The 27,035-nt window shown below is 45.2% G+C and overlaps 1 protein-coding gene across 4 annotated transcripts; it reads right to left on the bottom strand.

Moving 5' to 3' along the window:
* Positions 1-322: 322 nt before the first annotated feature.
* Slc25a30 (solute carrier family 25 member 30) lies at positions 323-27,035 on the bottom strand. Of its 4 annotated transcripts, none has more exons than XM_028878270.2 (10): positions 26,930-27,035; positions 18,656-18,786; positions 16,687-16,834; positions 10,795-10,889; positions 9,419-9,504; positions 6,717-6,812; positions 5,959-6,083; positions 4,690-4,828; positions 2,173-2,253; positions 323-1,377 (listed from the first exon to the last, which is right to left on the bottom strand). In XM_028878270.2, exons 2-10 carry the CDS (start codon positions 18,717-18,719, stop codon positions 1,336-1,338), a joined length of 876 nt encoding a protein of 291 aa, XP_028734103.1. In that variant the 5' UTR covers positions 18,720-18,786; positions 26,930-27,035; the 3' UTR covers positions 323-1,335. The 4 variants fall into 4 exon arrangements, with proteins under 4 accessions (XP_028734103.1, XP_028734110.1, XP_037064276.1 ...); XM_028878277.2 differs by having other exon boundaries at positions 26,862-26,948; XM_037208381.1 differs by lacking the exon at positions 26,930-27,035 and adding an exon at positions 26,185-26,728.

Raw genomic sequence — 27,035 nt, 5'->3', positions numbered from 1 at the left:
TTGCGCCCCGCTTAGAGTCCCAGTTACCACTGATACTTTCACAGGGTACACCTGAAGGGATTGAGCTCCTTTCTATAACTAGAAAGCTCGTGGCTAGAGACATCTTTTGCTTTGAAAAGTATAAGACGTTAGATCAGTCTCAGAAGAAACAAAGTAGGAAGAGGGCATTATATACCTCCTATCAGAAAGGAGATAAACAGAGGTGCTAAAGCGATCACTTTGGGGTGGGGGTGGGGGGCTCGGGATGGGGCAGACACCCAGAATGCACAAGAATTTGCTCCCCAACATCACAGAAATCAAAGGGAAAGGAAGAAAGTAGATCTTTTTTTTTTTTTTTTTAATTTCAAGGAAATTAACTAGGAAATCTCAGATAAAGGTTTTTAAACAAACCCACCTTGAGCTAAAGTAAAGGCTAGAAGTCTGGAGGCATCCTCTCTTCAGTTCATTAGCAACTACAGAACTTCACCTGCAGCATTATTTAACGGAGGTACCCCGACTGTTTACTGTGAGTGTGAACTGAACCAACTGTTTACTGTGAGTGTGAACACACTCACCTTGCACGTGGCAGCCTGTTTCCTCTTCATTTGACACCAACTTCACTCAGCATGATTATCCCCATTTGATCAAAATGGAAATAATCAACTTTGCAAAAAGTCATAGGGCAAATGCTAATGCTACCTCACAAAGGTCGAGTCTCCGAAGGCTCAACTTCACTTACTGTAAGTGAAAGACTGTGCCCAAACAGGAACTATAAAGCAGTGCAATGTTCTAAAAAAATCTACTTCCTGCACTGTCGAGGTCTAGAGTTTAAAAGTCCCAATGTAAAATCTCTTCAGCTGACAGGAAACTAAAGCTCTCAACAGTTTGGGAATAATACCAGCCAAGGGGGAGGGGCTCCATCACTCCGGAGCCTTCCCAGAACAAGAACACCAGCCTCGGGGCCGCCATCACTCCAGGAGCCTTCCCAGAGCTGCAGATGTTCACAGCTGGAGGCCCAGAGGCAGCGAGGCTGCTCTCCCAGGGGAAAACTGCACGCAGTTCTGATTTCCCTGCAAGTTTTCTACAGCAAGAAACATGTGTTCTGCACATTATCTTGGGTGTCAAAAGGGCACTTCCATGGCAAAGACTAGTGAGTACACGCTATAGTTTAATCTCTGAACACGGATGAAAAGCATCCAGCGCCAACATGACAATCTGAAGAACCCAGTCTTCACCCGTCGCTCCCATCCTAGAAGCTGTGATGAGCTGTGCAGTGAGAAGCAGCCAGAAGCACAGGAAGTTCTACCATTGCGGATGTTGGCTCTTCAGAAGAACAGCTTGTGTAGCATGGACTGGTCACAGGTCCAGTTTCTTCAGCTGCTCATATGTCAAAAAGAACTATGGTTATGGGTTAAGGCTGCCAAGAAAAGGTCATGTTACCAAGCCTGACACTCGGAGCAGACAGACAACTTAGCTTCTCTACTAGCCCATGCCTGCAGGCAACTTCAAAGGACACCATTCCACTTGAGTTCCATACAGAGTCTCAGGCTATGTCCCCAGATGTTGCCCCAGGTGAGCTCAGAATAGAGGGATCAGAGCTGAGCCCCACAAACCCCTCAGTCTTGGGCTCTTCAGGAATGCTATGCATTGTCTTCAGCAAAGACTTCACTGGGCAGAGTATAACAGAGGCCCAGGAAGCTCTTCTCCGGCATGTCCCCATCACAAAAGAAAGGGGGTGCCAAACCCGGCACCCCTACCTCTAACTTCTTTCCACATCTGCTGACCTGCCCCTCCTCACCTCACATGTCAATCACTTCAAGAGCTAAGTTCTGCCCATGTTCAGTAAGCGACCCACAGCAAGCGTGCCTACACACTGATGGCATCCACATCCTTCCCCAGGAGAGCAGGACATACATCAATCACATCACTCTGGAATCACGAACACCCAGAACTCCTTAGCAGATTCTAATGAAAATCGATACCTTTCAATTAGCAACACAATTAACTAAGAGTCTTGGTGTGTCGAATGAAGAGACCTCACATTTCCTAAAGTAGAAATGGAAAGGCTATTTCTTAGAATCAGAGGAACTCAAAAAGATAAGAACTTACTTCTTCATTTTAATTTATAAACAAAACCAAACAATATTCTTTAGTAATAGCTCTTTTTAGATCGACCACAGCAGAAAAGGATACAATGATATTCCAAGGACCAAGGCGCAACCAATTTGGCCAAAAACCTTTATATAGAGCAAAAAAACCTTCATTCTTCCATGTCTATTAAAAAAAAAACAAAAAAAGCATTAGCTTCCCATTTTCCAATTATGTCCAAGGCATTAATAATGTGCCAAATTGATATACCTTTTAGTCAAAATTAAATCCCAAAGTTGAGGATGCCACCCCGACCTAAATGGTGCAAGAGAACCGAATCCCACAACTTGTCTCTGACTGAGCCTGAGGAAACCCAAGCTTAGCAAAGTGGTCTTTCCAACTTGCAGGTGTGGCAAAGAGTGTCCCCACCCTGCTGCTCAGACCACTACCCCACCCTGCCCACAAGAGCCCATTGTGCTTAAGGTTGGCAGTGCCGATGTATAGCTAAGCCCGTGTGTTATGCCTGTAATGTGCAACCCGTGGGAGCTGCAGTTCCTAGTGGAACTACCTACTGGCTGCTGGAGGTAGGGGATTCAAAAGATGGGGAAATGCAGCCATTGGTCTTTGGAATTCCCTGAGACCTATTCCAATCTAGATGCAAAGGATATAGAGAAAGCAAGTGTTTGAGTGGACTCAACAGGCTTGGGGTGATGCCATTTCCAGACTACAATTTTTTGTTTGTTTTTTGAGGCAGGGTTTCTTTGTGTAGCCTTGTTGTCCTGGAACTCACTCTGTATACCAGGCTGGCCTTGAACTCAGAGAGATCCACCTGCCTCTACCTCACGAGTGCTGGGATTAAAGGTGTGCACCACCATCGGCCGCTACAATATTCTTCCAATGAAAACCATCAGGGGCTGTGCACAAGGCTGAGCTCTTCTTGGTCACTAACTCTACTCAAATGCATAATATTACAGAGAACGGCTGAATATTTTCAGCTTTAATCAAAGAATAGGAATAAATAAAATGCATTTTGTATGTTTACTCAAACATATGTTTAAAAGGACTGATTAGAGATCTTTGCTCGGCCTCTTTGATCCTTAAAGGCTTCTGCATGTAAACCACCGCAGACAGGAGGATGAACCCCACAGAAAGCAGGTAAACAAGAACTCAGTAAGAAAGAAATCAGACTGATTTCTAAGTCGGGGCCGGCCGTTAGCTCCCATGCCATCTGGACTCCTAAACCAGCCAGCAATAAACAAACACTTCTGATAAAGATACCTTCCAGAGCGCTTCCGCTCCCCGAGTTTCCTCTCTGCTTCATTAAAAGCAATAGTAGAGGAGCGGGGCGGAGCTCGGGTGCTGGAGTCCTTGCCCAGCAAGTACACAGCTGACTCACTTCCAAGCACACATAAGACCCACTAGGGTGGCTCAGGCCTGTAGCCTCAGCCCTTGGGAGGCCGAGGCAGGAGGCTCAGAAGTTCATGGTCACACCCAGCTACCTACCAAGTTTGGGACCAGTTAGATGATCTACCATCCTGCTTCAAAAAAAGAAGAAAAGGTTGGTGGGATGGCTCAGTAGGTAAAGCCGCCTGCTGCCAAACACGATGACCTGAGATCATGACCGTGATCATCAGAATCCATAGGCTGGGAGGAGAAAACAGATTCTGACCTGTGCGCTCATGCCACGGTACAGTGTGTATGCACGGCCAGTGCCATCACCCCTCACGCCCCGGCCCACACAAAATAAACAAACGTAACTTTAAACACGTGAAGCAGGGGGCTGGAGAGATGGCTCAGCGGTTCAGAGCACTAGCTGGGCAGCTCTTCCAGAGGACCCGGGTTCAATTCCCAGGAACCACGTGGTGGCTCACAGCCATCTACAATGAGATCTGATGGCCTCTTCTGGCATGCAGGTGTACATGCAGATAGAGCACCCTAGGTATATAATAAATAAATCCTAAAAAAGCTATTTTAAAAAATGTAAAGCAATCCTTGAAGACTAGGAAGCATTAGCATCATGCTGAGACCTGGAGCAAGTGCCCCTATGCGTTGGCCACTGGTGACAGACCTAGTAGGGAAGCTGAACACTGCTAAAACCAGTTCTCTAAGCTGGGAACTGTGGTGGGATTGATGTACTCCTGCAAGGCACATCTAGACGGGGATACTTATTCTAATTTGACTCAAGAAGGAAAAGATTCGCTTTGGAAACAGACAAGTTTTGTGACCACAGAAAATATTACTCTTTTAGCAACCTTCCTAGCAGAGGAGAAGTATGTGGAAAATGAACTTTAATTTATAAAATTTCACCTAGAACTTGGACCTTCAATTCCTCAGGGTGGCAAAAATGGTACGTCATGCCATTTTATCTCAGCAAAGGCAGGTGGAACTCTGTCTACACAGTGAATTCCATGCCAGCCAGAGCTGCATAACTAGAACTGTCTTAAAATTTTTAAATAATAATAATAATAATAATAATAATAATAATAAATGTTATATGTATCCCCAAGGGCTCTATGGCCTCACTCCTCTTAGTTTTAATACTTGTTACAGCTTAGTTACTTCAGTGTGTGTGTGTGTGTGTGTGTGTGTAAAACTCACAATCCTGCAGACACGTATTCTCACCTGCAATAGGCAATCCAAGGTACCCTTGTAGCCAGAACACCTGCCGTCTGGAAGGACTCTCTGATTCATCATACGGGTTCTCACAACATCGACAGGGTTTGAGGCCAAAGCCCCCACCAGACCGCAGGTGAAGCTTGAGCTATAGAGAAAACAGTATTGGAAAAGACGAGAACTCCCCCTCAGCTACAACTATGAAGGTAGGGGACAAGACAGCTCCCTCCCAACATCACCTGAAGGTAAATGTGGAGCTCCCTGAGCTGCACCATGAGGCCCATGGGGCTGGAGCTGGCTCAGCAGTTAAGAGGATATATTGTCCTCATAGAATCCAAGTTTAGATTCCCAGCACTCATATCAGATGCTCACAACTGCCTGTAACTCCAGCTCTGAGGCTCTGACATCCTCTGACCTCTGTATTTGTACCATGGGCACACACACAAACACATACATAAATAACCAAAAAGAACTAAGTTGTAAGGAAGACATGGAAATGTATCTGGGATATGGTGTCGCTTTTTTTCTTTTTCTCTGGGTAACCTGCCTCTGCCTCCCGGGTGCCAGGATTAAAGGTGTGCGCTACCACACGCTACGGAAAACCAGCCCAGCCATGCTGCCACTTCTTTAAGAGCAATACAATGCAAACATTACCTTGTTTATAAACGACATGTGATGTCTGTTTGTAAACATACTGTTTACCTGCACACAGGTACATATCAGTTAACAACAGCTACCTATGTATATATAGACTTTGATCTTGTCCTGTTTGACTTCTGTATTATAATCTTTCAAATAAGAAAGTATAATACTAGGCCGGGCGGTGGTGGCGCACGCCTTTAATCCCAGCGCTCGGGAGGCAGAGCCAGGCGGATCTCTGCGAGTTCGAGGCCAGCCTGGGCTACCAAGTGAGTCCCAGGAAAGGCGCAAAGCTACACAGAGAAACCCTGTCTCGAAAAACAAAACAAAACAAAACAAAAAAAAAAAAAAAAGAAAGAAAGAAAGTATAATACTGTTATAATGCTTTCTCTAAAACTTCCATAAATTTACACAAAATTTCACCCTAACTTAATGCATGCCTAAAACATTAAATTTTGTTTGTTTTTCAAGACAGGATTTCTCTTTGTAGCCCTGGCTGTCCTGGAACTCGCTTTGTAAACCAGGCTGGCCTCAAACTCACAAGAGATCCTCCTGCCTCTGCTTCTCTAGTGCTGAGATTAAAGGCATGCACCACCACTGTCCAGCTACAATATTAATTTTTAAAATCCATAAACATACAGAAAATGTGTAAAGACAGTGTCTCCCATCAGGCCCGAGAGTATCAGGTGCTTCTTGGTGATGTCATAGACTGGCAGCTCCACACCGACAACAATGGCGGCCCGCTGAGCCGTGAGAGACACGCCCTGGGTAAAAACAGGAACGGGAAAATGATTTTCACATCCCTCCAGAGAACGCCGGGGTCCAGAAGCTCTCCCCGACCCATGACGAGCTCTGTCAGAAGTGTGGAGTAACAGAGTAAAAAAGGGCCACCACGCACAAACTCTGATGTCAGTTCTGACTGTGGCCAGATCGTGGCTAGGACAAACCATCCTCCAAGGGGCCAGTTTCTGTCACGCTGAGGGATGACACCAGGTGATAGTTAGGGTCTATTCTGTGACCCAATGAGTCAGGAGTCATCTACATCAGCTCTTGCCTGACCACAGACCTCACCTAAGCCAGGAAACTGTGTAAGTCAATCCCCCAGTGGGACGGGGACCCAGGGTCATTCTGAGAACGGAAACAACAAAAAGCAACCATCAGATAAATGAAAAGTGATCAGCTTCCCAAAATCCCTTAAGTGCATTATCTGAAAGGCACCTGAAACCCACAGCACATTCCTCATGTTCTCATTTGAAAGATAAGTTAAGGAGGAAGGTGTCCTCAAAGGCAGAAAACGGCATTCTTCTGACTCCGTGACCACACTTAGATTAAGAGGCATTGAGAAGAAGCGGGGTAGGGAAGAGCCAGTGTGTGTGGATTCCGCTCCGCAGGCTCACCTTCCACAGTCCTCTGGTCCCTTCCTGCTGGTATATGTTAATGAAGTTGCCTATCATTCCGCCTTGAATAGCGCTGTTCTGTGCTTGCATTCGGATCTACAGATCATCAGAAAGAACAGCGTGAGAAGGAAACTGGCCCACTCTCCACCCCTTCACCACCAAAGACGCACGAAAACCACCCATCAAGTGCTTAATGGTGCGTGGGGAAAACCAGCATAAAATGACTGGGATGCTACCTCCACATACCCTCGGTAGACCAAAAGCATCGGGCGGCCCTTAGCAACTCCAGAGTTTAAAGGGCTAAGCTGCATCACAGAGTCCTTTTGTTTGTTTGTTTGTTTGTTTGTTTATTAAGTCTTGAGTTTTTCTTTTTTTGTTCTTATGGGAAGGTCAGGTATAGCCTATTTCTCTCTATGATTTAATAAGAATGAAAGAGAGAGGATTTTTTTTTCCCCCGAGACAGTGTTACTCTGTGTAGTCCTGGCTGTCCTGGGGCTGACTTCAAACTCAGAGATCCACTGGTGGGATTAAAGGCATGTGCCACCATACCCAGCTAGAGAAAGTGATGCTAATTTTAAAGACTCACTGTAGCCAGTGAGAGTTACCCAGTGTGCTCAGCTGCAGTAAATGCCGGCAAGCCTAGCTCTTAAATTGCTCCACGCCACAATTATTTCCAGCTTGTCAAAGGTATGCAAATAAGCTTTCCACAGGATGCTGTTACACTTTCTTACCCTTGAACTTCCACAGTTCACAAAGCCCAGGAGAGCCACATGACGGAGATGCCACAGTTAAATGGAATGTTCAATGTAACCCTTTGTCTTAGAGTGAAGAGGTGGGCTGGGGAGGTGGCTCAGAGGTTAAGAGCACTGACTGCTCTTCCAGAGGACCCAGGTTCAATGCCCGGCACTCACTTGATAATTCAACTGTCTGTAACTGCAGTCCCAGGGATGGGCACCAGGCATGCAAGTGGTGTACACACATACGTGCAAACAAAACACCCACACACATTAAACAAATCAGAAGGGGAACCAGAATGAAGGACTTTTCATTTAAAAAAAAAATCAGTATCTTATATTTGTTGAAGGAGCAAATATATTGCCACTAACTTCAAAAGGAACTGTTACCGCCTTACTAACTTAGGAAACTAACCAAAATATAGACACCACCTTCTCTATTTAAGACATTAATAGGAGAGCTGGGTGGTAGTGGTACATGCCTCTAATCCCAGCACTCAGGAGGCAGAGGCAGGTGGAACTCTGTGAGGTTGAGGCCAGCCTGGTCTACTACAGAAAGGACAGCCAGGGCTACACAGAGAAACCCTGTCTCAAAAATAAGAAAGAAAGAAATTAAGAGGAGTATGGATAGACGTGCCATATCTTGCTTTTAGAGCATGTATTAAGTATTGTGCACCCAAAATGTTACAGTTTTGATGTCTGTCAGAGTCTATCGGAGTGAAGGCTTTCAGAGGGCAGGGTCCTCCCCGTACTCACTCGGGATGCTAGCACACAGTCCAAGGCACAGGATCTCATTAAATAATGGGAATGAAAAGGGGAGCTTCAGAAGGCATTCATATGGGATTTTTAAAAATTACTCATCCTTCCTTTGTCTTAATCCAAAATGGATTAGTGTCTATCCATTGTGTCCAAAACAGTTCATCGAGGTGTTGCTTCTAATTGTTAAAAGTGACATATTTTCATTTGTATTTCCTGACACAAAGGTAGTAGGAAAGAAAACATGTTCAGAAATGTTAATGGGGGGCTGGGGAGTCAGCTCAATGGTTAAGAGCCCTTGTTACTTTTGCAGAGGACCTGGGTTCAGTCCCCAACACCTACATGATGGCTCACAGCCATCTGAAACTCTAGTTCTAGAGGATCGGACGCCCTCTCCTGGCCTCTGCAGCCACTGCACACACATGGCGCACAGTCATACACGAGGGAACACACCCATACAAGTAAAACAATAAATAAAAAAATCTTTAAAAAAAAATTAACAAGCCTAGATTTATATAGTTTTCTGTAGCCCCTGCATTTTTAATGAACCAACAAAATAAAGGATATTTTCTATGAGAAACAAAATCAAACATATAACCAAAAGGTTTTTCACTGCTTAATCACTAAAATTTTTATCTTCAAAATGAACTCTATGCAATATCAAGCTCACCTTTATCAGTGGGAAATCCACTTCGTGGCTATTTAAAAGTCTGAAACTCAAGATGCAGTGTGGTGGTTTGAAGAAAGAAAATAGCCCCTATAGGCTCACGAGGAGAGGCACTATTAGGAGGTGTGGGTTTGCTGGAGTCAGTATGTTACTGGGGCAGGCTTTGAGTTCTCAGCTCAAGCCAGGCCTAGTGTCTCAGTTCCTTCCTGCTGCCTACAGATCCAGATGTAGAACTCTCAGCTCCCTCTCCAGCACCGTGTCTGCCTGCATGCCACCATGCTTCCTGTCATGATGAATGAACTAAACCTCTGACCCTGTAAGCCAGCCCCAATTAAATGTTTTCCTTTATAAGAGTTGCCATAGTCATGGCATCTCTTAACAGCAATAGAAACCCTAACTAAGATAAATTGCTTGTTACATTTGCAAAGTCTCATTATCTGAATGCTGTCTCCAGTTTAATAATAATAATAATAATAATATAATGATGATGATGATGATGATGATGAAAAATGGGAATGTGTCTCTATGATGCAGCCAGCACTTACTTTCAAAACATCGGTTGGATTAGCAATAGCTGAGGATATGACTCCAGACAGAATTCCACACACAACATTGATCAACAGGGTTTCATCTACAAACAAAGACATAGTGGTTGGCTCTGTACAGAGTTTTTCCTGTAAATGACTCCATTATAAAGAATGTAATCATATACTCTACCTGCTCACCCGAAGATAAATGTATGATCTGTGAATTAAGCAATTAATTCTAAAACAAATATCTACTACTCATCTTTGTTTTTCCAAATGGACATGTAGTCCAACTACCTTGTGAATATTCATGTTTATCCCACAGACTCATGCTGCTATCAGAGCCCTTAATAGTAAGACATGTATTCACTTAGTGCCTTCCCAAAAACGGGTGATACTTCACTCAATTTTTAGAAAACTTTCAGTTGACAAGCAGAACCTGTACAGCATGTAGCTAAGCATTTTGAACATACAGACAAGTGACTGTTCCCACCCCTAGCTGAGGGGCTACTGACAACTGATGACTTCGGGGGTAGGGAGAGCTGCTGTGCTTTAAGAGAACATACAGGCTGGAGAGATGGCTCAGAGGTTAAGAGCACTGGTTTCTCTTCCAGAGGTCCTGAGTTCAAATCCCAGCAACCACATGGTGGCTCACAACCATCTGTAATGAGATCTGGTGCCCTCTTCTGGCATGCAGTCATACGTGCAAGCAGAATACTGTATACATAATAATTAAAAGAAAAGAAAAGAAAAAGAAAAAAGAAAAGAAAAAGCCAGGTGGTGGCGGCACATGCCTTTAACCCCAGCACTTGGGAGGCAGGGGCAGGTGGATCTCTGTGAGTTCGAGGCCAGCCTGGGCTACCAAGTGAGTTCCAGGAAAGGCACAAAGCTACACAGAGAAATTCTGTCTTGGAAAAACCAAAAAAAAAAAAAAAAAAAAAAGAGAGAAGAAAAGAAAGAAAGAAAGGAAGGAAGGAAGGAAGGAAGGAAGGAAGGAAGGAAGGAAGGAAGGAAGGAAGGAAGGAAGGAAGGAAGTAGAGAGCATATGGCCTTTGGTAGGTCAACCACACACTCCAGTGGATGGTTCCACCCCCACGAGTACATGGCGGCACAAATGAGTCTCTGGGTCAAAAAGAAATGAACATGATGTCGGGAGAGGGTGAGGAGGCGGGGGTGGGTCTGGGAGGAGTATCTTTGAAAATACAAATGATCAAAATATCTGTACAAAGGTTCTTTCTCTCAGCTCAACAGTGAGCACGGTTTACTCTTTGTACCCAGTCTTTTCCCTAGTGGTCGAAAATTAACCAAGCCATTAAAAAACCCATTCTAAACTGTCTGGACTAGAGCAACTACTAACCCCCTGACTGTCCCCAGGAAAACCGGTTGCCACTCACCTTCTGGGCGTTCCACAGCTAATCGCTTCAAGCTCTGGTAAGTGCCAATCTTGATGGTTCCATAGGAGGCCTGACGCAGCATGGCAGGGGCAATCCTGTCACATGGAAAGGCAGGCAGACAAAAGCCAACCCACACGTCAGAAAACCTCAGAAAGGCTCAAGTACAAAGACACACTCCTGCTGGGCGGTGGTGGCGCACGCCTTTAACCCCAGCACTCGGGAGGCAGAGGCAGGTGGATCTCTGTGAGGTCGGCGTCAACCTGGCCTACAGAGTGAGATCCAGGACAGCCAGGGCTACACAGAGAAACCCTGTCTCGAAAAACTTAAAAAAAAAAAAAAGACATACCAATCTACATCTAAAATGTAATTTTTTTCTCTTTTGGATATTTGAGACAAGGTGTCTCTATGTAGTCTTTCTCTGTCCCAGAGCTCGATGTGTAGACAAGGCTGGCTTCCAACTCACCTGCCTCTGCCTACCTAGTGTTGGGATTAAAGTTGTGCGCCACCACATCCAGCTTAAAATGGATTTATTAACATTAAAAACGTAACAAAAACACAAGTGGGTCTTGAAATCAGAGGTAATTTTTAGGTCCCTGAATGGATGAAAATGTAAATATGGAGTTAATTTGCCCATTCCCAGTAAAATGCACAGGCATTCCTTTCTGAGTGTAGAGAACCCAGGAAGGCAGGTACCTAACTCCTGGGGCACACGGTCAGGTTATTTCCTCTAAGTTTTTCCAATACAATATCAAGTTCAAGGCCAGAATCAGCAAGCACAAGCCAAATGTCTCCATCCTAGACACCACCCTCCCATCCGCTGGGCAAGCAGCTGTGTTTTGTCCATGCCCCCAGCCCTTCCCCCAGCTCTTCCTGCATGTCCTGTCTCCTCCTGTAATTACAGCCTGAGACCCCTCTCCCCAAGGTGACCAGACGGATGGGTTACACAGCAGTTTCCACAGCTCAGCTCACGGAACCTCTGCAGCCTAGGCTCCCGGTCACCCTGTCACCTCCCGGTCACCCTGTCACCTCCCGGTCACCCTGTCACCTCCCACTGCTGTTCTCCACGCCACAGCATCCCACTACACCCTCTGGGCACTCGTCCAGATGCTCCCCTCTTCCTCCACACACTCCCCAAGACGTCATTCGTTCCCACGGCTTCACGCTCATCCTAACAGATGATTCCTAAATCCACCTACAACACGGTTCTGAGGAGTTTCCAGCTGCCCCTAGTTCCTCCATTTAGACACCCCCCCGGAAGTCCCTATCAGATGTGCTGCACTGAATTCACTCCCCTACACACACACACACACACACACACACACACACACACACACACACACACACGGAAGTCCCTATCAGATGTGCTGCACTGAATTCACTCCCCTCCTTCTCTAAGCACTCGCCCCTCTCTTCTGTTTCCTATGGGTTGGAGGCGGGGAGTTTGGCTACACCCTGGTTAAACCCACAAGTCCAGACCTTAGCGTTTCCCTCCCCCTTCCCACTACCTCTCCTACATGGGACCCTCATAGGGAAGTCCCACAGTGCCGCTGATCCTGCAGCCTAAACACTTTCCTGGCCTGCTTCCTCCTCCATCCTCAACACCAAACCTCAGCACACACCCTCACAGTCTCCGCTCCCACCCCGACACCTGTTTCTCAGGAGTCTTCTTTGCATTCTTCCTCCCCTGGCAGCCACGTGACTTTCGTAATGGAGATCCGCTCACGTGAGTCTTTCTATGAAAAATGCTTCAGCAGCTCTTGTCTACCACAGGCACAGCGAACACCAAGTGTTGACAGGCATGAGGAGGATGCTGGGGATGAGGGAGCAGGGCACACACACACACACACACACACACACACACACACACACACACACACACACACAGAGAGAGTCAGGCATTGACGTTATATAAGTCAGAGAAAACACCCCCAATCGAACCTACGGCTGTCGTAGTGAATGAGTCCAGGCCTGGTGTTGCTCTTCTCCTTTCTCTTGTTTTTAACATACAATTTCTCAGTTTTAAATATTAACTTGGCTGAGCATGGTGGCACATGCCTATAATCAGGAGGCTGAGGCAGGAGAATCATTTGAGCCAGGAGGTCAAGGCAGCCTAGCCAACACAGCATGACCTCCCTATGAATGTATGTATGAATAAATGAATGAATGAATGAATGAATATAAATAAAATGTCTTGGCTTGATTTAAAAACAAAGACCTCTGGTGATTAGTGAGTCCATGGAGGGGCTTAGGGCAACCAGTGTGGGGCGGATGCTTGGCCTGGCATAGGCTGTCTAGGTCCTGGCGCTCTAATACCACTCTGGCTTCATCTATTACATTCACCAACTCCCTACATGTGTATTCTGAAATAGGTGCCATTGCGGGACTATGATGCTGCTGAGCTCTGCAGGAACACACCTCCCCTCTCGCTCTGCCTACCTAACTCTTAAGCCTTCCAAGTCTGATTGTGTGCCTCCCAAATAAGTGGAGGGGCTTCCCTGAAAAGCCCCACTTCTCTGCCCTCGACAGTGTGGGATGGACACCAGATACCACCGTAATCCCCTTTCCGCATCTACAGCCCCCACCAATGGCAGTTCGCTGGGGACTGTGTGATGCTCTGACCTGCTGCGGGCCGCAGGAAGATATCATAAGAACTCAGCTGGCTATGGCAAAGTCACTACCTGGAGGGATCAGGGAATTCCTCCAGAGGAAGCTGAATTCCAAGGATCTTTTGGTGTTATTTGGCTTGTTATATATCAGCTGTCTTCTGTTATGAAAATCATGTGTGCCTTCAGAGTTTTCCCAATTGACTTTTCCCTAAGAAGGGCTAACAGTGTGGACTGATCACTCTCTGGACATACACATTCCAGGTTGCTGTGGGACGGTCTATATGTCAAATTGCTCTGATTGGTCAATAAATAAAACACTGGTTGGCCAGTGGCCAGGCAGGAAGTAGGTGGGACAAGGAGAGAGGAGAATTCTGGGAAGCAGAAGGCTGAGGCAGAGAGACACTGCAGTCGCCGCCATGACCAGCAGCATGTGAAGATGCCGGTAAGCCACCAGCCACGTGGCAAGGTATAGATTTATGGAAATGGATTAATTTAAGCTATAAGAACAGTTAGCAAGAAGCCTGCCACGGCCATACAGTTTATAAGTGATATAAGCGTCTGAGTGATTATTTTATAAGTGGATTGTGGGACTGCGGGGCTTGGGGAACCTGGAGAGAAGCCTTACAGCAACACCAGGTATTTGGAGAACAGCCTCAGGAAAGGCTTTCTCTGGAATCAGATATCTCCCTTAGCCACTCTCAAGGACTAACAGTAATAACAAGTCTCCTGATTTAAGGTAAATTTCACAAGGAGACACCACCTAGGTCAGGTGGACGTTAAGTAATAGCTTTACACAATTCAGCTCCGACCCTCCTTTCTTACAGCCTTACTAACTTTATAGACCGCTAACTCCTTACCTAACCACTTCTAGGAATATTTAGATAACCTTCTGTGCTGACAGCTATGCTCAGCCAGAACCCCAGTTCAAGCCTCCCTGTAATTATCATCATTGGTAGCATCTGACCAGGTCCATCCCCAGATGGAGGAAAGTACCTTATCAGAGATACCTCTGTACTCTCTAAGAACAGACTTAAGCATCCAGGTTACCTGTTTGAGAAGGCCTGATGGATGTGCCAATTAAGCTTAACTTCCTCCTTTCCCAAATCTTACCTCCAGGTCCAGATCTCCCTTTAACTATCACCAGAGGCATCTACCTGTACACAGGTTGCCTAGCGACTGAGCACACTTTCTCCCCACCCTGCAGAAAAACGACAGATAGCTTGGACAGATAGGAGCCACAGGATTAAAGAAGATAGTTTTATTTTCTCCCATTGACCTAGCAACTTATAGATTCTTAACATTTTCTACTAATCACATTTAAGACTACAGTTGAGCACATAAGATCCCTCTTCTTAGATATTACCTGAATTTGGCTTTTAGTTAATTCATTTCCCCATTGGTCACTTCCCTTTGGGGTTGCAAATGATAATTAACAGTTACTGCCTCTCTATGTGATTCTTATCACCTCTCCATTTGACCCTGGAAGCCTGGCTTTACACTGCTAAGGGAATACTGCTTGTAAATGTATATATACCAGGACTTCCAGGGCACGGGAGGATAGAGAAGAGAAAAGAGAATGGAAGAACTAGATGGGTAAGAACTGGAGAGGAACAAACTGAGATGGGAAAAACTAGATTGAAGGGCTAGAAGAGAGGACTAGAGGAACGAGATGGAAGATTAGGAAGAGCCAGATGGGGAAGAACAAGATGAGAAAGAACAAGATGAGAAAGGAGATGGGAGAGGAGCTGAGATGGGAAAGAACTAGATGGACGAGAACCTAGGAGGGGCAGAACTAGATGAAGGAATTAAGATAGAACCTAGAGGAGACAGCAGATGAATGTAGAGAGAAATCAGGCAAGAAAGGGGATAAAAATGAGAGCAGAGTATAAGCTTGTAGAGAGAGAACCAACACAAAATAATAAAGTGTAAGGACTAAGGAGTTTCGTGTACATAGATTCATTTCTTTTCATCAAAGATTAATTATCAGCTGGTTGCAGATTCTTCCCGGACCCTGGGAGGGAACTATCGAGGGGCTGGACCCCATAGTCTCTGATACTGACCCTCAGCTATCCTCCACATCCACGCTCACCATTCTGTGCCCTGAGAGGCTGATCCTTACAGACCACATCTCACAGACAGACACCCTTCCTGCTGACTTCCAGGAGTACAGCCCATGGGAGAGGAAGGGAAAGGGGAGGCAGCAAGACACCCAAGTGACCCCTGGGGGCAGGCAGTACCTAAGCATCTGCTGATAACAGTCTTCTCCCACAGGCCTCACCCTCCTGAGCTCTGGCACCATCATTGGTTGTTTAGCCCAGGGTCACTTGGCCAGTTTCTAGGTACCTCAGTATCTACCCTTCATTTGTTCACTTAAGCCTTGACTAGTCTCTTAAGATCCATCATTTAAACCATCAAAGGGTGTTGTGCTCCCTGAAGAAACCTCACTGATACACTGGCCAGGCCTTGTCTTGTTAACTTTCCTATCAATCACTCAATGAATTTAAAAGCACTTACAAGACTTAACCAGAAGAGAATGTATAATTTTATATATATTTTATAATTATATACTTATATATTTTTATAATTATATATTATATATATTATATATATTTGGAGGGAACAGTATTTTAATTGAATGGAAAACAATATGAAGGATTTTAGCTTGAGCCATCGCTAAGAGATTTTGAAGCATAAATGAGACTGAGTATGATACTTCATTTATCATAACTATCCTATCAAGTATGATTTCCCTTCATTCTATGGAACAAAACAGGATGTGATGTTTTTTACACTGACATGAAGACTATATGAGTTCTAACTCACATCCATACTCCTGTGTATTTGGAGAACATCTTCCCCGCCTAGGGAATTTTATTTTTCAAAATTAAAATTTAATTCTACTTTGTTTTTGTTCTCTATTTTTACAAGATAAAATTTTTATCATGGCGAAAACCTTGATACTTCAGAATAACTAAGGGAAGGAGCTATTCTTTTAAAGATTGAAAAACTATTTATTGAAACATTTTAAACATGTGTACATTATATTGTTGTTTTTTAATAAAAACAATTTTACCAAAGCCTTATAACATTTAATAAAAACAATTTTACCAAAGCTATATAACATATGTATTTAGATAAGAGTTAAATTTAAAAGGAAAAAATTACCATGCTAATTTCTCTTTCATATACACTCTAGTGTTCAACTTTTTCCTCTATGAAGGTGCCGTTTTAAGTATCCACTTGGGAGGGCCCACAGTTAAACACAAATACACAAAAGTATACTCACCCTGAATACAGCGCCCTCAGCCCTTCTTCTTGACCTATCCTCATCAGTGCGTGCAACATCCCTCGGTACCTGATTTCTCGGAAGTTGGCATCATTTGTCTGGCCTTGAATCTGGAGCCGTGTCTTGGTTAAATCAATTGGAAATGTGCCTGAAGAAAAGAGGTCAGGGGTTTAGCTTGGTGGGAGAGTACTTGCCTAGCAATCACAAGGCCCTAGGTTTGGTCCTCAACTCTAGGGGGGGAAAATGTTAAAGAAAAGGAAAAAAAAATATCTCCCTGAAAAAAAGAAACATTAAGAAATGTCAGGGCTCGGGAAATGGATCACTTGGGAAAGTGTTTGCCTTATAAGCATAAAAATCTGAATATGATTCCCAGACGCCATATGAAAAGCTGAGCATGGTGAACACTCTGGGAAGTCAGGGGCTTGCTTGCTGGCCAGGCAAGTTCCTGGGCAGTGAGAGATCCGCCTCAAAAAGAAAAAGAGAGAGAGGGGAGGGAGGGAGGGAGGGAGGGAAACGAACGGACCAAGGAATGATGATTCCCAAGGTTGCCTGCGCTTGCGCTCTCTCTCTCTCTCTCTCTCTCTCTCTCTCTCTCTCTCTCTCTCTCTCTCTTTCTCTCTCTCACACACACACACACACACACACACACACACACACACACTTGCACACACAATATTGGCAGCCAGGCATGGTGGTGTACACATCTATAATTCTAGAACTCAAGGAAGCAGAGAGATTGGTTTGAGGCTACACAACAGCATCTTGTCTCAAATAAACAAATGAAAAGACAAACTACATAGTCTTTTATATTTAAAAAAAAAAAAGGTGGGGAAACCAAAAAATTAACAACCCCTGCCCCCCAAAAAAATGAATTAACATTGTTTGCTGTTTTTGTTCTGTGAGACAAGTTCTCATGTTGCCTATCCTGGCCTCAAACTTGCTATGTAGCTGAAGTTGACCTTGAACTCCTGATCTGTTTGCCCCCACCTCCCAAAATGCTGGGGTTACAGGTGCATGCTTACCATACTCAGTTAAACATTTACTTACGCTCCATCTTTTACATAAAGCTGAGAAGGCTATATCACTATAGAACGCAGATACACAAAATCATTTACACAAAGAGGAAATCCACTTAAAACCCCAAATAACTATATTCTTTATGTCAGAAAAGGCTAAGATTGGGTTCAGTAATTGAACAGAGGTTTTAAAAAGTTTAAGGAATTTTCTGAGCAAGGAGTGTTTATAGTCTAAAATGAAATCTGATGAGGCAGGTAAGGATCCTTAATACCAAACCTACCATTTACTCACACATATAGAATCCATCCTCAAACAGTAACTTTGGCTCGGTAAGTCCAGGCTAATTCATTCAGGGAGAGGAACCAGTCTTTCAAACTCCTCAGTTCGTTCACAGAAAGTGGGTAATCACGAGTCTTACAAGTCACCTGAGCCAGGGGAGTGTCCAAGCCAGCACAAGACACTCAGAAGCCAAGTAGTCAACCAGTGCTTGATAAACGGAGCATAAACACAGGAGCAACGCAGTCGGATGCGGAACCCAGTGGGTGCGGTCAGAACGGAATGCAGGCCATGCACCAAGTTAGAAAGTGACGGAGTACAGTCGGTCTACTCGGGTTCAGAGGGGTCCCTGGGGCTTGCCACACTGCTCTGCAGCCAAATGGGTTAATAGTGGCGAGGTGGCAAAAAGGGTGGGGTAATAAGGCCAAATCACCCAAATGGGAATCTTCAAATTGTTTGGTCAACTTTCTCACTGCTGCACTTTAAACCCCAAATTGCTAGTAAGTAGCCCAAGTGACTAGTCCATCTAAAAACATACTCAAAGAACACATGTCTGAATATCGAGGTTACTATTTCACAGGCTTGCATTCTGCAGTTGAACACCAGGCACACCAAACACAAAACTTGACGGCCACCACACCCACCAGGCAAGGCTCTGGCGCCCAGGGCTCCTTACCGCATTCTGCTGTGATGGAGGCCAGCCCTCCATACACAAAGGGCTTCCAGTTGAGGGCTGACATTTCCACTGTCTGGTCTCCTTGGAGTTACTCAAACATTGTCTCCCACAGGTTTGCCTCCAGGTTTGCCCTGAATACAAAAGGGAAAAAAGGTTCAAAACCATGACGTCTCAGTCACTGTTCTATGGCTGTGAAGAGACACCATGACCACAGCAACTCTTATTAAAGCAAAACATTTAACTGGAGGCTCGATTACAGTTTCATAAGTTTCGGCCATTATCATCATGGCGGGGAGCATGGCGGCATGCATGGGGCCGGAGCAGTAGCTGAGAGCTACATCCTGATCCGCAGGCTAAGACAGAGAGACTGGGCCTGGCATGAGCTTTTGAAACCTCAAAGCCCGCCCCCAGTGACACACTTCCTCCAACAAGGCCACGCCCCCTAATCCTTCTAATCCCATCAAACAGTTCCATTCCCTGGTGACTAAGCATTCAAATATCGGAGCCTATGAAAGGCCATTCTTATTCAAACCACCACACATAAATTCCCATACAGGCAGCTTCTGCTTCACACTCTATCCATGGGTTTTATTCAGAGAGTGCCCCCAAACAACCCCATCAACAACTGAGGTGAACCCTGCCTTACCAAACAAAGCACAGCCCCTGTGTCCCAGGCCCTGTGGTGGTCTGAATGAAAATGGTCCCCATAGGCTCATAGGGAGTGGCACAATCAGGAGGTGTGGCCTTGTTGGAGGGAGTGTGTCACTAGGGGCGGGTCCTAGATGTCAAATGCGCAGCCAGGCCCAAGGGCTCTCTCTCTCTCTTCCTGCTGCCTGCCGATCCAGATGTAGAATAGAACTCTGTGCTCCTCCGGCACCATGTCTGCATGCCGCCATGCTGATAATGGACTGTATGTGCGCCATGATGATAATGGACTAAACCTCTGAACAGTAAGCCAGCCCCAGTTAAATGCTTTCCTTTATAAGAGTGGCTGTGGTTATGGTGTCTCATCCCAGCAATGAAACCCTAACTTAGACAGAACCCAAATGAGCAATCTCTAATCTTCCTTCTCCAGGGGCCTTAGCCTACACTCTGCTGGGCTGACACCCTGACATGTGTGTACACTTTCAGCACAGTGCAGAGGAAGCTGCTTTCTAGATGGTCTTATTTTAGCTTAGATCGCTATTTCCTCATGCAATGAAGATTTGCTATTCATTTGCCACTGTCTTAATGAGTCCCTAAGGGAAACATCATATATCCCTCAGGAATACTAAAATTGGAAACCGCTACAAACCTAGATTAGATCAAATGAAAATTCATTAACATGAACAAAGTCCTCTTTTGAGTGTGTACTTGGTGAATGCCCGCTCACTCCCTCCAGACTGTGTTACAAGCTTAGAGGACGCTCGGCATGAAGGAAAGAGAGGCAGAGCTCGGTCAGAAGTACACACTTGGTCCTGTTGACCCCCTATGCTAAGGATTCTCTGCACCAACACCACCATCACCAGATCAGCCAACCCAACAAATAGAGCACAGACTTATATTTACTTTTGGACAAATACATACATACATACACACATACATACATACATACATACATACATACATACACACACACACATATATACACACAGTGTATTGTGATTATATTCACCCCCATTTCCCTGTCTCCCCGTTCCCCCGAACCCATTCTTTCCACCTAGTTCCCCAGTGGCTACACCATTAAGAGAAAATGACATCCCCTCCTCCAGCAACCATTAACAGTCACTAGTTCCTCAGGAAGGGATGGGGCTTCAATATCTCCTCCTCTATGCATGATGGGAAGTTGAGAACCCAATCTAATGCAGGTATCCATAAAGGACGGATGTTCATGGTTGCAATATCATATCTGGATGGCAGTGTTACGTGATATTTGTCCCCATCTCCTCACTGGCCAGAACTTACTGATTCAGCCAGGGTGGCTGGCCATCGAGTCCCAGCACTGGGACTGCATGCATGTATCACTCACTATACCTGCCTTTTGACATGGGTCTGCGAACCAAACTCAGATCCTTGGCAAGCATTTAACCAGCTGAGCTATCTCCCCAGCCCTCCCCCACTAGAGAACAAGTTATCTCTGAAATGAACCCAAGGCTCTCACTATAGTCACTGCTCTATCTAGTCCTCCAAAACTCGCGTTATCTAAAAGGCTGCTCCCACCCCTGCTCAGCTTCTACATGGCTGGTTCCGAGCGGTGTGATGCTACACATGCATCAGGCACCTGTGTGGAACATGGGCTTCCTTAGCAGTTCAGCCTTGGGTGCAGACCAAGCATCCGCGCCATTTCTGTAAATCAGTAAATGGAAGAAAAGATGGCCTCAGGGGACCCTGTGACTTACATTTCTGCTTATAATAGCTGTTTTTCAGTATGACATTACAGTTGTGTCTTCTTCTCATTCATCTAATCTACAAGTCTTTTTCTACAATTAAATATGTAAACATGGATCTATATGGATGGGCATATCTGCATAACACACACACACACACACACACACACACACACACACACACACACACACACACACACTAGCCTCCAAAATGCCAGCAAAAGTTTATAGACTTTTTTTAACTATACTACCATCATACCCTCATGCTATGTCACTAATTAACTTTCTAGCTTTCTGTTGCTATTTTTGAGCTATCATTAGTCCTATAAGTTTTAATAGTAAGTCCTTTTTCTTCCCTTGGTTTTTGGCTTTGGCTTGTTTCATTTTTGAGGCAGTCTCCTATGCCAGGCAGCCCTGGAACTTACTCTGGAGACAAAGATGGCTCTGAACTTCTGCTCTTCCTGCTTCCTGCAAGTATAAGCATGCATCACTACACCTGGTTTTATGCAGTGCTGAGGATCAAACCCAGATTCGTGCATGGTAGGTATGATGGCTAATCTTGGCTGTCATCTTCACCCACTTAGGAAGAGGTAACCTCTATTGAAAAACTGACCTTTGGGTATGTCTGTGGAGCATTTTCTTGATTACTAGATGCTGGAGGGCCTACTGTGAGAAGTACCATCTCTAGGTAGGTGTGGCTGTACTGTATAAGACAGGTAGCTAGATGGGTGTGAGCCTGGAACAGGCCAGTAGCAGTGTTCCTCTGATCTCGACCTTTACTTCCCTTGAGCGTGGACTGTAACCTATCAGATAAAATAAACCCTTTCCTTCCCAAGTTGCTTTGGGCAGTGTTTCTCTCATAGCAACAGAAAAGAAAATAGCACAGAAATCAGTACCAGGAGTGGGGTGTTACTGTGATTAACCCTACCATGGTTTGTTTGTTTGTTTATTTCTTTCTTTATTTTTGGCAGGGGAAGACTATAGAAGTATTTGGAACTCAGACTGTTGAGTACTCAGATTTTAATGAGTGGTTGTTGTGGGAACTTTTGAAGATAACAGACAATGGAGGCGTGGCTCGGGACATTTTAGAGGGAAGCAAAGACTCTATTAGGGTCACTCATGTGATATTTTGGATTAGGAATCTGGTTGCTGACCTTTAGCTGAGGCTAAAGCAGCAGCTTGATCACCAAGAGACCAGCTCCACTCAAGTGAAACCTTTTGTGCTTTTCTGGGACAACAGATGCTAGTCATCTGGGGCTGAAGAATCAGCTGTTTCTAATAAGAGATCAGCCTCACTGATATGAAATATTCCGGGAATTATTTATTTAGGGTCAACACACAAGCTTCGGTCCGGGAGAGCCAAGGCTGTGTCTCAAGCTGCTGGTTGGAACTTGGTAATATCTAAGGGTCCCCCACATGGGTACTGGTTTTGAAAGCATGAGAGGCAAGATTGAAGGGGTCATAGAGAGCAGCCGAGGCTGAGCAACACCCAGGAAAGGCCACGGATGAAGGTCTAGTCTCAATTTCAGTGGAAACTGGGATACTAGAGATGTCAGACCTGTGGAATGTCTGCCAAGGGCAAGGGCAACTGTGGAGTTAAGCCGGTCTGAGCCTACAAGGCAAGCTGTGTGTGCTGCAGAAGGCAGAGCTGGAGAAGTGGGGCTGCCCAAGCTTTTGGGGACAGAGGATCACGAAGGAACGCCAGATACTGGACACTGAGCTACAGAATCTGGATTTGGGGAATGCCTTGATCTGACTGTAACTGTGCCCCAGTTCTCTCGGAATAAGAAAGTAAATAACTTAGTTTTGGTTTTACAGGTGCCCACAGTTAAGAGACTTTGAACTTTTAAAGAGATAATGAACTTTTAAAGCGTTAACGATTTTTGTTTTTAAAGATTGTGGTACTTAAAAGAATAAGCTGGCTTACAAAGAATTTACAAAGAACCAGAAAGCCTCAGGAAGGTGGACAAGCATCCAAATAAAACAGGCCCAGCTGGAGGCTGGTATCTGCCAACAGGTGTGTTCTAGGCTGTGCTGACCATGGCAAACGGCCAGAGGTTCAGTTAACTTGGGCTGTAACCTATGTTCAGTAAACTAACCAACCCATTTGTGTCTGAGCTCTCTTGGAAGGGCTCTCCCAGGCACATTCTTGTTTGTTTAATTATTTATTGCCCATACAGTGTTCTGCCTGCATGTATGCCTGCAGGCCAGAAGAGGGCACCAGATCTCATTACAGGTGGTTGCTGGGAACTGAACTCAGGACCCCTGGAAGAGCAGCCAGTGCTCTTAACCTCTGAGCCATCTCTCCAGCCCGCACATTCTTTACCCTCCTGTGAGGCATGATTCTTCAGAGAACCCCAATTCTATATGGTGAAGGCCAAGATGGAGATGGATGTATCTGGTGAGCATCTCAACTTGAGAACTAGCAAAGGGATTACAACTTGGCAGACAGCCAGAGTCAGGTGGTGGCCGTAGACCGCCTCCCATCATGCCCTTGTGTTTGGTCGCCCTCTGGAAGTCAGAGCTACAGCAGTTCTCTTTGCTGTATCGTAAACACAACACCGGTATCAGCTGTTATTCCGGAATAGCTGATGTCAGGCATTGCTATACACTTTCCACACGGAGGACTCGATTCGGTCCTCACGACCTGTGAGACAAACTGCACAACTGAAGCAACGAGGCAACTCTTCATTCACAATGGGGCACCCAGGCTAGTGTCCCTCTGAAGGACTGCCTGACCTTGCCTCTTCGTATTACTTTGCAGTCAAACAGTATCTTCCAGAGCTGTTAAACACATATGCGTGTGTGTGTGTGTGTGTGTGTGTGTGTGTGTGTGTGTGTGTGTTTATGAAGACTGAGGGGTGTATCTTGGCGACAGAGCACTTGTCTAGCATGTCGAAGGCTCAGGGTCCAATCCCTAGCAACACCACCAAATAAATAAATAGGTGAGTAGAGTGATAGCTGTACAATTTGGGGGGACAAGAGGTAAAAATCTCTTATTCTAAAATATATTTTCTGAATGAAAATATTTATACAAAGAACCTCAAAGATTCTCCCTACACTTAAGATATATACTGTTACCCATTCCATTATATCATCTTTTGTATGTTAATTAACATTTATTTCCACCTGACTTTATTTGTAGAACTATAGAGAGGCCATTAGAACATAGTACTTGGAAAAGGACTAAAACAGCACAGGAAATAAAACAAATAGGACTATACGAAATTAAAAGACTTCTTTTCATAAAGAAAATTATCAGGGTGAAAAGAGCCTACAGAATCAGAGGGGGAAATCTTTGCCAACTACATATGAGACAAGGGATTGATATCCAGAATGCATAAGCAACTGCAAAAATTAAATACCAAATCCAATCAATAAATGAGCTACTAAACTGGATAGAGGGCTCAAAAGAAACGACTGGCCAAGAAATGCCTCAACAAGCACTCAACAGCCTTAGTCTATGCAAATTAAAACTGCTTTGAGCTGGGTCTCTTCAATCCCAGCATTCTGGAGGCAGACACAGGTGGATCTCTGTGAGTTCGAGGCCAGCCTGGTCTACATAGTTCCAGGACAGCTAACTAGTGAGAACCTGTCTTGGAAACAAACAAAAAAACTGCTTTGAGGTTCCATCTCAGAGGTTCCAGCTCCAGACAGAATGGCTGCCGTCAGGAAAACAAATGAGAGCACCAAGAGGGCTCGGCAGGTGAGAGATTGCTCCTGTCACCGAGCCTGACACCTGAGTTCAATCCTGGAGACCTACAGAAAACCTGAAATCTAGAAGTTGTTCTCTGACTCTGCACCTGCGCTGTAGGTTCTCTCATGCATGTAAGGCCGTGTATGTGCATACACATATACATACACACACACTTAATTTTAAAAAGACTACAAATAGGGGGCTAGAGAGATGGCTCAGCGGTTAAGAGCACTGACTGCTCTACCAGAGGACCCAGATTCGATTCCCAGCACTCAGTGAGTTCAAGGCCAGAATGGTCTATATCAAGTTCTTAGCCAGCCAAAGCTACATAGTGAGACCCTGTCTCAAAAATAAGTGAAAAAGGGGGGCTGGAGAGATGGCTCAGAGGTTAAGAGCACTGACTGCTCTTCCAGAGGTCCTGAGTTCAATTCCCAGCAACCACATGGCGGCTCTCAACCATCTGTAATGAGATCTGGTGCCTTCTTCTGGCCTGCAGTCATTCATGTTGTATACATAATAAATAAATAAATCTTAAAAAAAAAAAGTGAAAAAGAAAAAGGGGAAAAAAGAGTGATCCACGTATACAATGGTATTTTACGCAGCCATTAGAAAAAATAAAATCATGCCATTTGCAGGAAATGTATACAATTGGAAATCACTATATTAAACAAAATCAGAAAGACAAAATATTGCATGTTTTATAATTGTATGTGTATTTTTAAGTGCATGTGCGTGTGCGTGTGCGTGTGTGTGTGTGTGTGTGTGTGTGTGTGTGTGTGTATAGAAAGAAGGTCATGAGAGGGGAGGAAGAAACCGTGATGGAGTGTGGGAAATAAGAAAGCAGAAGGGCTCTAGCTGGGCAAGAAAGGGAGTCAGATGGAGGGAGCTGGGGGCCGTTGGGTAGGATAATGAATGGGCACAATGACGTCACCGAGAAACTCACTGCTTTGTATGCTCATTTTTTAAAAATTGGTACTTGCTCCAAGTACTTCTAAGAGCTTTCCAAGTTTCTCTTATATAATTAATGAATCATTTTCATTTTAGTGTGTTCTTTCAGTGTACAGTCTTAAAATGTAATCACATACTCTACCCTTTAGTGTTCTCATAAATCTCTCCCCGGTTACACTGTCTTTTCGTAAACGTTTCCTATTCCCTATTCTTTTTTAAAAGCACATGGTGAGGGGCTGAGAGATGGCTCAGCAGTTAAGAATACTGGCTGCTCTTCCAGAGGACCACGGATTGATTCCCAGCATCCACATTAAGTGGCTCATACCTGCTTATACTCCAGTTCCAGGGGATCTGATGCCCTCTGGCTTCCTGCACACATGTGGTGCACATAAACTCATGCATAGACACATAAATAAAAATGAATAAATCTTTTTAACAAAAAAAAGCGCACAGAGAAAAATAAATTCATCACAGACTTGTGAAATATGGGGTTTTAAGAACATTCCAGAAATCGGTACCATTTCACGAGTTAACTGGTCCCACGTTACAAAAGTTGGCAGCGCCAATGCCAAGATCAAAACTCATGCCTTTCAACTTTTACACTACGCATCTCCGAATGTAGAATCTGCAAGGACGTTCCAGCATTGTTTTGCTATTCTTAGGCAAGAACAATCCTTACGACTGCGAGCGTCTTGCCTGAAATTACACCCAAAAAGACTTTAAAACGCATTAACACGTTAACTTCTCGAGCAATTCATTTGACAGGTTCAACACGAACGCGAGAAGCAACCCTGTTTTGTTCCACAAGCAATAGTGTGTGTGCCTTAAAGAAGATGGAACTGTTTATTATCCGTCTATTTAACAACGCTGAAGATTGCACCCGACACCCTGTATATGCGAAAGAGCTCAACCACTGGGTTACATCCCTAGCCCTCCACCAGCAATTCAAAGGTAGTGAGCCTTTTCCCGGTACTGAACTCGCGGGTGCTGAGGCTGCACCGTCTCAGCCCACGGATGGGAGGGGCGCACACCAGGGGGAGGAAGAAGTGCCGCAGCAAAGGGTGCAACCGCTGAGCCTCCCGGACGCCCCCCTCGGCCATCCCACGCGGCTCCCGCGGAACCATCCGAACCCGGGAGCGAGCCCGGGCCCGGGCGCCTCGTGCCCACCGAGCGCAGACCGCAAACCCCAACGCACTTCAGCCCCGAGCAAACCCGGGGTCCTCTGGTCGGGTCCTCAAGGCAGCAGCGCGGACGGGAACTCACCCAGCGGAGGAGGAGCGCGCCAGTGCAGCCGCCTGGGAGCACCGCGGGGCGGGAGCGGAAGAAAAGGCCGCCGAGCTGCGGGCGCGGCCCAAGCCTGGCTATGGCT

The sequence above is a fragment of the Peromyscus leucopus genome, chromosome 9 (assembly GCF_004664715.2).
Source record: "Peromyscus leucopus breed LL Stock chromosome 9, UCI_PerLeu_2.1, whole genome shotgun sequence".
In the NCBI taxonomy this organism is placed as follows: domain Eukaryota; kingdom Metazoa; phylum Chordata; class Mammalia; order Rodentia; family Cricetidae; genus Peromyscus; species Peromyscus leucopus.
Note: the sequence above shows the minus strand (reverse complement) of the source record. Positions and strands in the feature narration are given on the sequence as shown.

Bases quoted from the DNA above. Each gene is read 5' to 3' on its own strand.
- Slc25a30 (XM_028878270.2), bottom strand. From the start codon at position 18,719: ATGTCAGCCCTCAACTGGAAGCCCTTTGTGTATGGAGGGCTGGCCTCC. The intron at 9,505-10,794 runs GTGAGTGGCAAC...CTTTGTTTGTAG, and splicing joins AGCTGTGGAACGCCCAGAAG to ATGAAACCCTGTTGATCAAT. The intron at 1,378-2,172 runs GTATCCTTTTCT...CCATAACCATAG, and splicing joins TTGGTCCTTGGAATATCATT to TTCTTTTTGACATATGAGCA.